This window comes from Salvelinus namaycush, chromosome 5 (genome assembly GCF_016432855.1).
Source record: "Salvelinus namaycush isolate Seneca chromosome 5, SaNama_1.0, whole genome shotgun sequence".
NCBI lineage: Eukaryota > Metazoa > Chordata > Actinopteri > Salmoniformes > Salmonidae > Salvelinus > Salvelinus namaycush.
The window spans coordinates 64,180,650-64,195,165 of NC_052311.1; the positions used below are offsets into that span (position 1 = coordinate 64,180,650).

Here is a 14,516-nt window from a genome sequence, read left to right on the forward strand (position 1 = left end):
TGTGCCAGGTGTAACTCTACTGTGTTGTACTGTCTGGTCATGGGGTGTGCCAGGTGTAACTCTACTGTGTTGTACTGTCTGGTCATGAGGTGGGCCAGGTGTAACTCTACTGTCTGGTCATGAGGTGTGCCAGGTGTAACTCTACTGTGTTGTACTGTCTGGTCATGAGGTGTGCCAGGTGTAACTCTACTGTGTTGTACTGTCTGGTCATGAGGTGTACCAGGTGTAACTCTACTGTGCTGTACTGTCTGGTCATGAGGTGTACCAGGTGTAACTCTACTGTGTTGTACTGTCTGGTCATGAGGTGTGCCAGGTGTAACTCTACTGTGTTGTACTGTCTGGTCATGAGGTGTGCCAGGTGTAACTCTACTGTGTTGTACTGTCTGGTCATGAGGTGTGCCAGGTGTAACTCTACTGTGTTGTACTGTCTGGTCATGGGGTGTGCCAGGTGTAACTCTACTGTGTTGTACTGTCTGGTCATGAGGTGTGCCAGGTGTAACTCTACTGTGTTGTACTGTCTGGTCATGAGGTGTGCCAGGTGTAACTCTACTGTGTTGTACTGTCTGGTCATGAGGTGTGCCAGGTGTAACTCTACTGTGTTGTACTGTCTGGTCATGAGGTGTGCCAGGTGTAACTCTACTGTGTTGTACTGTCTGGTCATGAGGTGTGCCAGGTGTAACTACTGTGTTGTACTGTCTGGTCATGAGGTGTGCCAGGTGTAACTCTACTGTGTTGTACTGTCTGGTCATGGGGTGTGCCAGGTGTAACTCTACTGTGTTGTACTGTCTGGTCATGAGGTGTGCCAGGTGTAACTCTACTGTGTTGTACTGTCTGGTCATGGGGTGTGCCAGGTGTAACTCTACTGTGTTGTACTGTCTGGTCATGGGGTGTGCCAGGTGTAACTCTACTGTGTTGTACTGTCTGGTCATGAGGTGTGCCAGGTGTAACTCTACTGTGTTGTACTGTCTGGTCATGAGGTGTGCCAGGTGTAACTCTACTGTGTTGTACTGTCTGGTCATGAGGTGTGCCAGGTGTAACTCTACTGTGTTGTACTGTCTGGTCATGAGGTGTGCCAGGTGTAACTCTACTGTGTTGTACTGTCTGGTCATGAGGTGTGCCAGGTGTAACTCTACTGTGTTGTACTGTCTGGTCATGAGGTGTGCCAGGTGTAACTCTACTGTGTTGTACTGTCTGGTCATGAGGTGTGCCAGGTGTAACTCTACTGTGTTGTACTGTCTGGTCATGAGGTGTGCCAGGTGTAACTCTACTGTGTTGTACTGTCTGGTCATGGGGTGTGCCAGGTGTAACTCTACTGTGTTGTACTGTCTGGTCATGAGGTGTGCCAGGTGTAACTCTACTGTGTTGTACTGTCTGGTCATGAGGTGTACCAGGTGTAACTCTACTGTGTTGTACTGTCTGGTCATGAGGTGTGCCAGGTGTAACTCTACTGTGTTGTACTGTCTGGTCATGAGGTGTGCCAGGTGTAACTCTACTGTGTTGTACTGTCTGGTCATGAGGTGTGCTGACCATACAGACACCTTCTGTTTACTGCATTCTGATGTGTTATAAATGTGCTGAAAGGGATTTCTGCTCCAATCCAATACAGGGCATTTCTGTAACAACCAATACTCACACACACAGAGACATCTTCTTAAAGAACCAATACTCACACACACACACACACATCTTCATAAAGAACCAATACTCACACACACACACACACACACAGACACATCTTCATAAAGAACCAATACTCACACACACAGACACATCTTCTTAAAGAACCAATTCTCACACACACACACACACATCTTCATAAAGAACCAATACTCACACACACACACACATCTTCTTAAAGAACCAATTCTCACACACACACACACACATCTTCATAAAGAACCAATACTCACACACACAGACACATCTTCTTAAAGAACCAATACTCACACACACACACACACACACACATCTTCATAAAGAACCAATACTCACACACACAGACACATCTTCTTAAAGAACCAATACTCACACACACACACAGACACATCTTCATAAAGAACCAATACTCACACACACACAGACACATCTTCTTAAAGAACCAATACTCACACACACACAGACACATCTTCATAAAGAACCAATACTCACACACACACACACACACAGACACATCTTCATAAAGAACCAATACTCACACACACAGACACATCTTCTTAAAGAACCAATACTCACACACACACACACAGACACATCTTCATAAAGAACCAATACTCACACACACAGACACATCTTCATAAAGAACCAATACTCACACACACACACACATCTTCATAAAGAACCAATACTCACACACACACAGACACATCTTCTTAAAGAACCAATACTCACACACACACAGACACATCTTCTTAAAGAACCAATACTCACACACACACACACACACACATCTTCATAAAGAACCAATACTCACACACACAGACACATCTTCATAAAGAACCAATACTCACACACACACACACATCTTCATAAAGAACCAATACTCCCACACACAGACACATCTTCATAAAGAACCAATACTCACACACACACACACACACTCACACACACACATCTTCATAAAGAACCAATACTCACACACACAGACACATCTTCATAAAGAACCAATACTCACACACACAGACACATCTTCATAATGAACCAATACTCTCACACACACACACACACACACACACACACACACACACACACACACACACACACACACACACACACACATCTTCTTAAAGAACCAATACTCACACACACACACACATCTTCTTAAAGAACCAATACTCACACACACACACACATCTTCTTAAAGAACCAATACTCACACACACAGACACATCTTCTTAAAGAACCAATACTCACACACACAGACACATCTTCTTAAAGAACCAATACTCACACACACAGACACATCTTCTTAAAGAACCAATACTCACACACACAGACACATCTTCATAAAGAACCAATACTCACACACACAGACACATCTTCTTAAAGAACCAATACTCACACACACAGACACATCTTCTTAAAGAACCAATACTCACACACACAGACACATCTTCTTAAAGAACCAATACTCACACACACAGACACATCTTCTTAAAGAACCAATACTCACACACACAGACACATCTTCTTAAAGAACCAATACTCACACACACAGACACATCTTCTTAAAGAACCAATACTCACACACACAGACACATCTTCATAAAGAACCAATACTCACACACACACAGACACATCTTCATAAAGAACCAATACTCACACACACAGACACATCTTCATAAAGAACCAATACTCACACACACACAGACACATCTTCATAAAGAACCAATACTCACACACACAGACACATCTTCTTAAAGAACCAATACTCACACACCAGACACATCTTCTTAAAGAACCAATACTCACACACACAGACACATCTTCTTAAAGAACCAATACTCACACACACAGACACATCTTCTTAAAGAACCAATACTCACACACACAGACACATCTTCTTAAAGAACCAATACTCACACACACACAGACACATCTTCATAAAGAACCAATACTCACACACACACAGACACATCTTCATAAAGAACCAATACTCACACACACAGACACATCTTCATAAAGAACCAATACTCACACACACACAGACACATCTTCATAAAGAACCAATACTCACACACACACAGACACATCTTCTTAAAGAACCAATACTCACACACACAGACACATCTTCTTAAAGAACCAATACTCACACACACACACACACATCTTCATAAAGAACCAATACTCACACACACAGACACATCTTCTTAAAGAACCAATACTCACACACACACAGACACATCTTCATAAAGAACCAATACTCACACACATCTTCATAAAGAACCAATACTCACACACACACACACACACACATCTTCTTAAAGAACCAATACTCACACACACACAGACACATCTTCTTAAAGAACCAATACTCACACACACAGACACATCTTCTTAAAGAACCAATACTCACACACACACAGACACATCTTCATAAAGAACCAATACTCACACACACACACACACACACACACACACATCTTCATAAATAACCAATACTCACACACACACAGACACATCTTCTTAAAGAACCAATACTCACACACACACACACACATCTTCATAAAGAACCAATACTCACACACACACAGACACATCTTCTTAAAGAACCAATACTCACACACACAGACACATCTTCGTAAAGAACCAATACTCACACACACACACACATCTTCATAAAGAACCAATACTCACACACACAGACACATCTTCTTAAAGAACCAATACTCACACACACACAGACACATCTTCATAAAGAACCAATACTCACACACATCTTCATAAAGAACCAATACTCACACACACACACACATCTTCTTAAAGAACCAATACTCACACACACACAGACACATCTTCTTAAAGAACCAATACTCACACACACACACACACACATCTTCTTAAAGAACCAATACTCACACACACACACACATCTTCATAAAGAACCAATACTCACACACACACACACACACATCTTCTTAAAGAACCAATACTCACACACACACACACACATCTTCATAAATAACCAATACTCACACACACACAGACACATCTTCTTAAAGAACCAATACTCACACACACAGACACATCTTCTTAAAGAACCAATACTCACACACACACAGACACATCTTCATAAAGAACCAATACTCACACACACAGACACATCTTCTTAAAGAACCAATACTCACACACACAGACACATCTTCTTAAAGAACCAATACTCACACACACACAGACACATCTTCTTAAAGAACCAATACTCACACACACACAGACACATCTTCTTAAAGAACCAATACTCACACACACACAGACACATCTTCATAAAGAACCAATACTCACACACACAGACACATCTTCATAAAGAACCAATACTCACACACACACACACATCTTCATAAAGAACCAATACTCACACACACAGACACATCTTCATAAAGAACCAATACTCACACACATACACACACACACTCACACAGACACATCTTCATAAAGAACCAATACTCACACACACAGACACATCTTCATAAAGAACCAATACTCACACACACAGACACATCTTCATAATGAACCAATACTCACACACACACACACACACACACACACACACACACACACACACACACACACACACACACACAGACACATCTTCATAAAGAACCAATACTCACACACACACACACACACACACTCACACAGACACATCTTCATAAAGAACCAATACTCACACACACAGACACATCTTCATAAAAAACCAATACTCACACACACAGACACATCTTCATAAAGAACCAATACTCTCACACACACACACACACACACACACACACACACACACACACACACACACACACACACAGACACATCTTCATAAAGAACCAATACTCACACACACACACACACACACACACACACTCACACAGACACATCTTCATAAAGAACCAATACTCACACACACAGACACATCTTCATAAAGAACCAATACTCACACACACAGACACATCTTCATAAAGAACCAATACTCACACACACACAGACACATCTTCATAAAGAACCAATACTCACACACACACACAGACACATCTTCATAAAGAACCAATACTCACACACACAGACACATCTTCTTAAAGAACCAATACTCACACACACACAGACACATCTTCTTAAAGAACCAATACTCACACACACACAGACACATCTTCATAAAGAACCAATACTCACACACACACAGACACATCTTCATAAAGAACCAATACTCACACACACACAGACACATCATCATAAAGAACCAATACTCACACACACAGACACATCTTCTTAAAGAACCAATACTCACACACACACAGACACATCTTCTTAAAGAACCAATACTCACAGACACATCTTCTTAAAGAACCAATACTCACACACACACACACATCTTCATAAAGAACCAATACTCACACACACAGACACATCTTCTTAAAGAACCAATACTCACACACACACAGACACATCTTCATAAAGAACCAATACTCACACACACACACACATCTTCTTAAAGAACCAATACTCACACACACACAGACACATCTTCTTAAAGAACCAATACTCACACACACACACACACATCTTCTTAAAGAACCAATACTCACACACACACACACACACACATCTTCATAAAGAACCAATACTCACACACACACACACACACACACACACACACATCTTCTTAAAGAACCAATACTCACACACACACACACACATCTTCATAAAGAACCAATACTCACACACACACAGACACATCTTCTTAAAGAACCAATACTCACACACACACACACACACACACACACATCTTCTTAAAGAACCAATACTCACACACACACAGACACATCTTCTTAAAGAACCAATACTCACACACACACAGACACATCTTCTTAAAGAACCAATACTCACACACACAGACACATCTTCTTAAAGAACCAATACTCACACACACACACACATCTTCATAAAGAACCAATACTCACACACACAGACACATCTTCTTAAAGAACCAATACTCACACACACACAGACACATCTTCATAAAGAACCAATACTCACACACATCTTCATAAAGAACCAATACTCACACACACACACACACACACATCTTCTTAAAGAACCAATACTCACACACACACAGACACATCTTCTTAAAGAACCAATACTCACACACACACAGACACATCTTCATAAAGAACCAATACTCACACACACACAGACACATCTTCTTAAAGAACCAATACTCACACACACACACAGACACATCTTCATAAAGAACCAATACTCACACACACACAGACACATCTTCATAAAGAACCAATACTCACACACACAGACACATCTTCTTAAAGAACCAATACTCACACACACAGACACATCTTCTTAAAGAACCAATACTCACACACACAGACACATCTTCTTAAAGAACCAATACTCACACACACACAGACACATCTTCTTAAAGAACCAATACTCACACACAAACAGACACATCTTCATAAAGAACCAATACTCACACACACAGACACATCTTCATAAAGAACCAATACTCACACACACACACACATCTTCATAAAGAACCAATACTCACACACACAGACACATCTTCATAAAGAACCAATACTCACACACACAGACACATCTTCATAAAGAACCAATACTCACACACACACACACACACACACACACACACACACACACACACACACAGACACATCTTCATAAAGAACCAATACTCACACAGACACATCTTCATAAAGAACCAATACTCAAACACAGACACGTCTTCATAAAGTAACACCATCTTTCTCCAGTATCATTCTATCACCGTACTCTTTAATTTATCACTTCCATGTATTTTTCTTCCCATTCTCCGTCTCCCCCTCTTCCCCTCTCTCCGTCTCCCCCTCTCTCCGTCTCCTTCCTTCTCTCTCGCTCTTCCTCCTTCCCTCTCTCTCGCTCTTCCTCCTTCCCTCTCTCTCTCTCTCTTCCTCCTTCCCTCTCTCTCTCTCTTCCTCCTTCCCTCTCTCTCTCTCTTCCTCCTTCCCTCTCTCTCTCTCTTCCTCCTTCCCTCTCTCTCGCTCTTCCTCCTTCCCTCTCTCTCGCTCTTCCTCCTTCCCTCTCTCTCTCTCTCTTCCTCCTTCCCTCTCTCTCTCTCTTCCTCCTTCCCTCTCTCTCTCTCTCTTCCTCCTTCCCTCTCTCTCTCTCTTCCTCCTTCCCTCTCTCTCTCTCTCTTCCTCCTTCCCTCTCTCTCTCTCTCTTCCTCCTTCCCTCTCTCGCTCTCTTCCTCCTTCCCTCTCTCTCGCTCTTCCTCCTTCCCTCTCTCTCTCTCTTCCTCCTTCCCTCTCTCTCTCTCTTCCTCCTTCCCTCTCTCTCGCTCTTCCTCCTTCCCTCTCTCTCGCTCTTCCTCCTTCCCTCTCTCTCGCTCTTCCTCCTTCCCCCTCTCTCTCGCTCTTCCTCCTTCCCTCTCTCTCTCGCTCTTCCTCCTTCCCTCTCTCTCTCGCTCTTCCTCCTTCCCTCTCTCTCTCGCTCTTCCTCCTTCCCTCTCTCTCTCGCTCTTCCTCCTTCCCTCTCTCTCTCGCTCTTCCTCCTTCCCTCTCTCTCTCGCTCTTCCTCCTTCCCTCTCTCTCTCGCTCTTCCTCCTTCCCTCTCTCTCTCGCTCTTCCTCCTTCCCTCTCTCTCTCGCTCTTCCTCCTTCCCTCTCTCTCTCGCTCTTCCTCCTTCCCTCTCTCTCGCTCTTCCTCCTTCCCTCTCTCTCGCTCTTCCTCCTTCCCTCTCTCCCTCTCAGCAGGAAGACCAGTGTCTGGAGAAGGTGATTAACGACACTGAGGACTTATTCAAATCCAGGGAGAAAGAATACCAAGAGACCATCGATCAGATTGAGGTGTGGGGGGGGGGGGTCTAGGGCTATGTTAATGTTTGACTGTGTGTTTCTCCCCAGTATGACTCGGCTACAGCTAAGAGTGATGTGTTTCTCCCCAGTATGACTTGGCTACAGCTAAGAGTGATGTGTTTCTCCCCAGTATGACTTGGCTACAGCTAAGAGTGATGTGTTTCTCCCCAGTATGACTTGGCTACAGCTAAGAGTGATGTGTTTCTCCCCAGTATGACTTGGCTACAGCTAAGAGTGATGTGTTTCTCCCCAGTATGACTTGGCTACAGCTAAGAGTGATGTGTTTCTCCCCAGTATGACTTGGCTACAGCTAAGAGTGATATGAACCGTCACCTACATGAATACATGGAGATGTGTTCTATGAAGAGAGGCCTGGATGTACAGATGGAGACCTGCAGGAGACTCATCACCCAGAGTGGGGACAGGTACACTCACTCCCTCACTCTCTGCCACCGGCATTCACTTGTCTCTCTCACAGTTTCTCTTTGGCTCACTTTTAATGACCTACAGTAGTTTACACTAATCCGTACATTTTCTTTGACCAAGTTTTAAACGCATTCTTGTGCCTACTGTATACCTGTTATTGTCTAAATGATGCATTCCCCCAAAAATGATCTTCTTTCTCTCTCTCGCTCTTTCTCTCTCTTTCTCTCGCACTCTTGCTCGCTCTCTTTATAGTAAGCCTGGCTCTCCTGTGGCTGTGGCTGGTGAGGAGAGCGTTGACCAGGCAGAGAAGGAAGGGACAACAGCATCACCTCCTCTCTCCAACTCTCCTCCCAGATCATGACCTATCAAGACCACCTCCATCACATGACCTTCATTCCATCCAACCACAGTACCACTCAACACTCCGCTGTCACTATAGCAATGCCATGTTTACATTCTAACCACTAGATGCTTATTAGTCTATTTTTAATTTTCTTCATGCTATCTTCATTCACAAGGCTCAATATAGGAAAGTGGCAGATCTATCTGTTTTAGCGACGGTGTAGTGTTGTGTGTTTCCAACAGCTTTTAGTCCCCTCTACTGGAAAGTGGTATTACTAACACCATGGAAGTCTGTACATAAGAATCCACTGTTTAGCAGAGCAAAGGTAACGAGGTAATGGATTGAAATACACAACTTGAATTGAGAATACCTCATAGCAACGTATGAGCAATATTTGAATGAACTCATATGAGTTGTAGGCTAGCGTGTACTCTTAAGGTAGTTGTTGGTACTACAGAGAACCATGGTAATAACTCTCCTATAGCATGATCCATTTCCACACAGCCATAATGATAAACACACCGCACACACACACCAACACACACCAATACATTCATGTCAGGCTAGCAGATCATTCTAACAGTGTGCTGTCCTGTTGCTACATCATGAGGGTTGTTTTCAGACTCAGTCAAACTCACCTAGAAGTATAACACAGTAAATATAAGCCTTAGGGTGTGTTTGTAAATTCACTCTGGAGTGCCAGAGTGCGCTCTGGGCGTTCGTAAATTCAAAGCGCTGTCAGATTGTCCGTTCGTAAATTCGGAGTGTTTCACTCTCGGAGCGTTCAGAGCGCATGCTGGACGCTCTGGCCGAGGAGTAGGGTTGATCCGAGCGTTCTGACCTCACAACCGCAGTCAAGCACCCAAGCTAACTGGCTAACGTTAGCAAGCTTGCTAGCTACTTCCAGACAAAAATGAGAGCACCTCACTCTGACCATTTTACTCACTCTAGCAGAGCTGGTTTGGCTGTTTACATGTTATCCAGAGCGCTGGTGACTAACTGTGATGCTGGCAACAATTTAATTAAGCTTTTTGCCGATGTTTACTGACACCGGCCCTATTCAACGGGTGTTGAGCACTAGTAAAGTCATCAGTTATTCTGCGCTCTATTACACTCAGATGAGAGTGCTTTGAAATCGGAGTAGATAGCCAGAGAACATTTACGAACGCACCCTTAAATAAAGCAAAGCCCAATTGGCAAGAGAGAAAAACTCCAGATGTATCACTTTATTAGCAACAAAACAGAAATGTACTGTACTGTATCATAGTTATTCAAACAGACTAAAATAATATCAAATCACTCATTTTATCAAGACATCTACACTTCATTCATAGGTATCGATGAAAACTAGAAAAAGTCAAATCGTAAACTAAACTCTAAGATGCAGTCACTCCGATGGCGTCACTGATATCCCTATTCTGCACTCGTGAGTCACATTTTGAAACAAAAGCCTGCCCGTCTCTCTGCCCTTTTGTTGACACCAGACAGGGAGTCAAGGTAACATTATTTTACTGTCCTGTTTCACTTACCTGGTATTTACTAAGGAATTATTGGATAACATTGTGTAACATTGTATTCTTTCTTCAACACAACTGGTAACTACCTGGTACTAAATGTTACATAGTGGTGCTTGTTTCACTGAATCCCAAAGAACCCCAAAGTAGTTTTATTCTAATTATAATGTAATACCATTTTACTGTGTCGGGTAAAGTAAATAGGAGACTGTAACCAGAGTCAACAAGAGGAGTGGGGGGGGGGGGGGGGGGGGGCGAGAGCAGAGATTTTTGTTTTAGAATGCAGCCGTAGGCTAGGGTTTCCACTAGATAACACAGCCACAAAGTTCACATTGGCTATATCGTAAAATGTCATTAAAATAAAAATTTGCTTTTTGGTCTTAATTTAAGGTTAGGGTTAGGCAGAAGGTTAACAGTGTGGTTAAGTTTAGGGTCAGATTTTAATACGATAAATTGTAGAAATAGGCAGGGTTTATGACTTTGTGGTTGTGTAAACTAGTGATGACCATAGCCTAGCCTGGTTCCAGATCTGTATATGTGCTTTAGTCAACTCCTCTAACTATCGTTGTCATGCCATATGCTTTTCTATGTGACTCCAGAGAGGTTATCTCTGCCACTGATCCACTTCTATCAGGTACTTTGACATTTGGCATGGCAACTATGGTGAGAGAAGTTCGCTAGAGCACATACTGATCTGGTACCAGGCTAGTCATAGGCTCTGTGTCGGCCCTATATGTGGTAGTGCAGTGTGAATAATGTAAATACTCTGTTAAAGCTGATCTGAGGTCAGCTCTGGGGCCTTGCCCTGCTCTCTGTGTCTCTGTCATGGACACAGGGAGAGGGATACATATGACAAAGGGCATTGACACGCAAGTGTTATTATACCTACGAGCTGTCTAATGTATACTAATGTTTTGTATAGTTTCCAGCAGCAGAGAAAGGCCCTGCTACTCTGTCCTCTAGCAGGGAGATAGGTAGGCTAGCTATGATAAGTTAGATAGGAGAGATCTATGTATCTGTTCTGTGCTCTCTATTTCTATGTGCTGTAGTCTGATCTGGTTGGTAAGGACTCAAATGCATCAGTAGTATTGTATCAGAGAGATAAGGAAGATTGATGAACAGGCTATAAAAGACAGAATGTCTACAGATGAACAAATAGACAGACCGACAGATGAATGTACAGTACAGATAGATGGACAGATTAATGAATCGATGGATGGATTGATGACCTGCTGAGATAATTTGTGTTTGCTACTTGAGTGTCAAAGCAACTGAAAACAAGCAGTCTGAATTAACTTTGAGAAATATTGCTGAAACATTGTTATATAAGTACTAAATACTAATGCTGAAAAGCTATCTGACACAGTGCTTGATATGACCTAACCTATTTTTGAGCTTAAAAGTTAGCCGTTTATAAAGAAAGAGCAAAGCAAATATGTATATTCAATAATACAGCAGTAACAGCAATAATAAGAGTATTATATGTAACAGAATAATAATAATGACATGTAAAGATGTAGGATCTTAATTTGATCGCCTTTGTTGCTGAGAATTTTCCTGTTGTAAAAGGGCTTCTAAAGTTTGTAATTTCCACTTTGAAATTTCAGACTTGATTTTCCCTAATGAAAAATGCATCAACCCATACAAAAATGGCCATTAATTATAATCCACATAATAAATCACATTTCCTGTTGCTGCATAATTTTGTCCTGGCTCAAATTAAGATTCTACATCTGTAATAAGTCAAACTCGTACACGTCACGAATGTAAATAATTACTGAGGAAAACGTATTTTATTTTCTCCACTTGTCACTTCATATTTGTAGATGGGGTGAAATCGTTACAGCTGAGGAGTAGATTTCCCCTATGTTAATTCAACATACACAATGTTATTATTCAGTAGAATGTAGATGTACAATACATTTTTGTTCGTCTTCGTTGACATTGAAAGATGCTTGACTTTGAATATAAAACACTCTCTTACCTCAGATAAACAATATTTAATAACTCAATAATAGAACACAAGGATTCCTTCACAAATACTATCTCTTTATCAACAACCAAATGGAGGCTTCAGTTTTAGGTAGAGTTCATTTGTGTTTTTCTTTTTCTTGTTTGATGAGGAAGTTGTTGAAACGTGCAGGCTGCTGGTCACACCTCAATATTTTAATATTCTAGAAGTGTTTCCAAGGCTTTCTCTGAACGATTATATAGGTTGTGAAGAACAGGTTTTGAAACCATGAAAAAATTATATGCATGTGTTAAGCTACAGTTGAAGTTGGAAGTTTACATACACTTAGGTTGGAGTCATTAAAACTCGTTTTTCAACCACTCCACAAATTTCTTGTTAACAAACTATAGTTTTGGCAAGTCGGTTAGGATATCTACTTTGTGCATGATACAAGTCATTTTTCCAACAATTGTTTACAGACAGATTATTTCACTTATAATTCACTGTATCACAATTCCAGTGGGTCAGAAGTTTACATACACTAAATTGACTGTGCCTTTAAACAGCTTGGAAAATTCCAGAAAATGATGTCATGGCTTTAGAAGCTTCTGATAGGCTAATTGTTATCATTTGAGTCAATTGGAGGTTTACCTGTGGATGTATTTCAAGGCCTACCTTCAAACTCAGTGCCTCTTTGCTTGACATCATGGGAAAATCAAAAGAAATCAGCCAAGACCTCAGAAAAAAAATTGTAGACCTCCACAAGTCTGGTTCATCCTTGGGAGCAATTTCCAAATGCCTGAAGGTACCACGTTCATCTGTACAAACAATAGTACGCAAGTATAAACATCATGGGACCATGCAGCCGTCATACCGCTCAGGAAGGAGACGTGTTCTGTCTCCTAGAGATGAACGTACTTTGGTGCAAAAAGTGCAAATCAATCCCAGAGCAACAGCAAAGGACCTTGTGAAGATGCTGGAGGAAACAGGTACAAAAGTATCTATATCCACTGTAAAACGAGTCCTATATCGACATAACCTGAAAGACCGCTCAGCAAGGAAGAAGCCACTGCTCCAAAACCATCAATAAAAAGCCAGACTACGGTTTGCAACTGCACATGGGGACAAAGATCGTACTTTTTGTAGAAATGTCCTCTGGTCTGATGAAACAAAAATAGAATTGTTTGGCCATAATGACCATCGTTATGTTTGGAGGAAAAGGGAAAAAGGGGGAGTCTTGCAAGCCAAAGAACACCATCCCAACTGTAACGATCGTCGTAATCCTCCTCCTCGGACGAGGAGGAGAGGCGAGAAGGATCAGACCAATATGCAGAGTGGTTAGTGTCCATGATTATTTAATGAATACAGACTGAACACTTAACATACAAAAACAACAAACGTGACAAACCGCAAACAGTCCCGTGTGGTGCGACATACACAGACACGCGATACAACCACCCACAAAACACACGTGAAACCCCGGCTGCCTTAGTATGATTCTCAATCAGGGACAAACGATCTACAGCTGCCTCTGATTGAGAATCATACCAGGCCGAACACAAAAACCCCAACATAGAAAAACACACATAGACAACCCACCCCAACTCACGCCCTGACCAACTAAATAAATAAAAGAAAAAGGAACAATAGGTCAGGAACGTGACATAACTCCCCCCTTAAGGTGCGAACTCCGGGCGCACCAGCATA

The 14,516-nt window shown here is 41.9% G+C and overlaps 1 protein-coding gene across 1 annotated transcript in view; it reads left to right on the plus strand.

The window, feature by feature from the left end:
- LOC120047259 (intermediate filament family orphan 1-like) overlaps positions 1-10,071 on the plus strand; it is a 38,567-nt gene extending 28,496 nt beyond the window's left edge. The window contains exons 7-9 of the mRNA XM_038992787.1: positions 8,471-8,566; positions 8,870-9,000; positions 9,254-10,071. Of these exons, the coding sequence (XP_038848715.1) occupies positions 8,471-8,566; positions 8,870-9,000; positions 9,254-9,362 (336 nt within the window). The 3' untranslated portion in view covers positions 9,363-10,071. The remainder of the gene's footprint in view (positions 1-8,470; positions 8,567-8,869; positions 9,001-9,253) is intronic.
- The last annotated feature ends 4,445 nt before the right edge of the window (positions 10,072-14,516 follow it).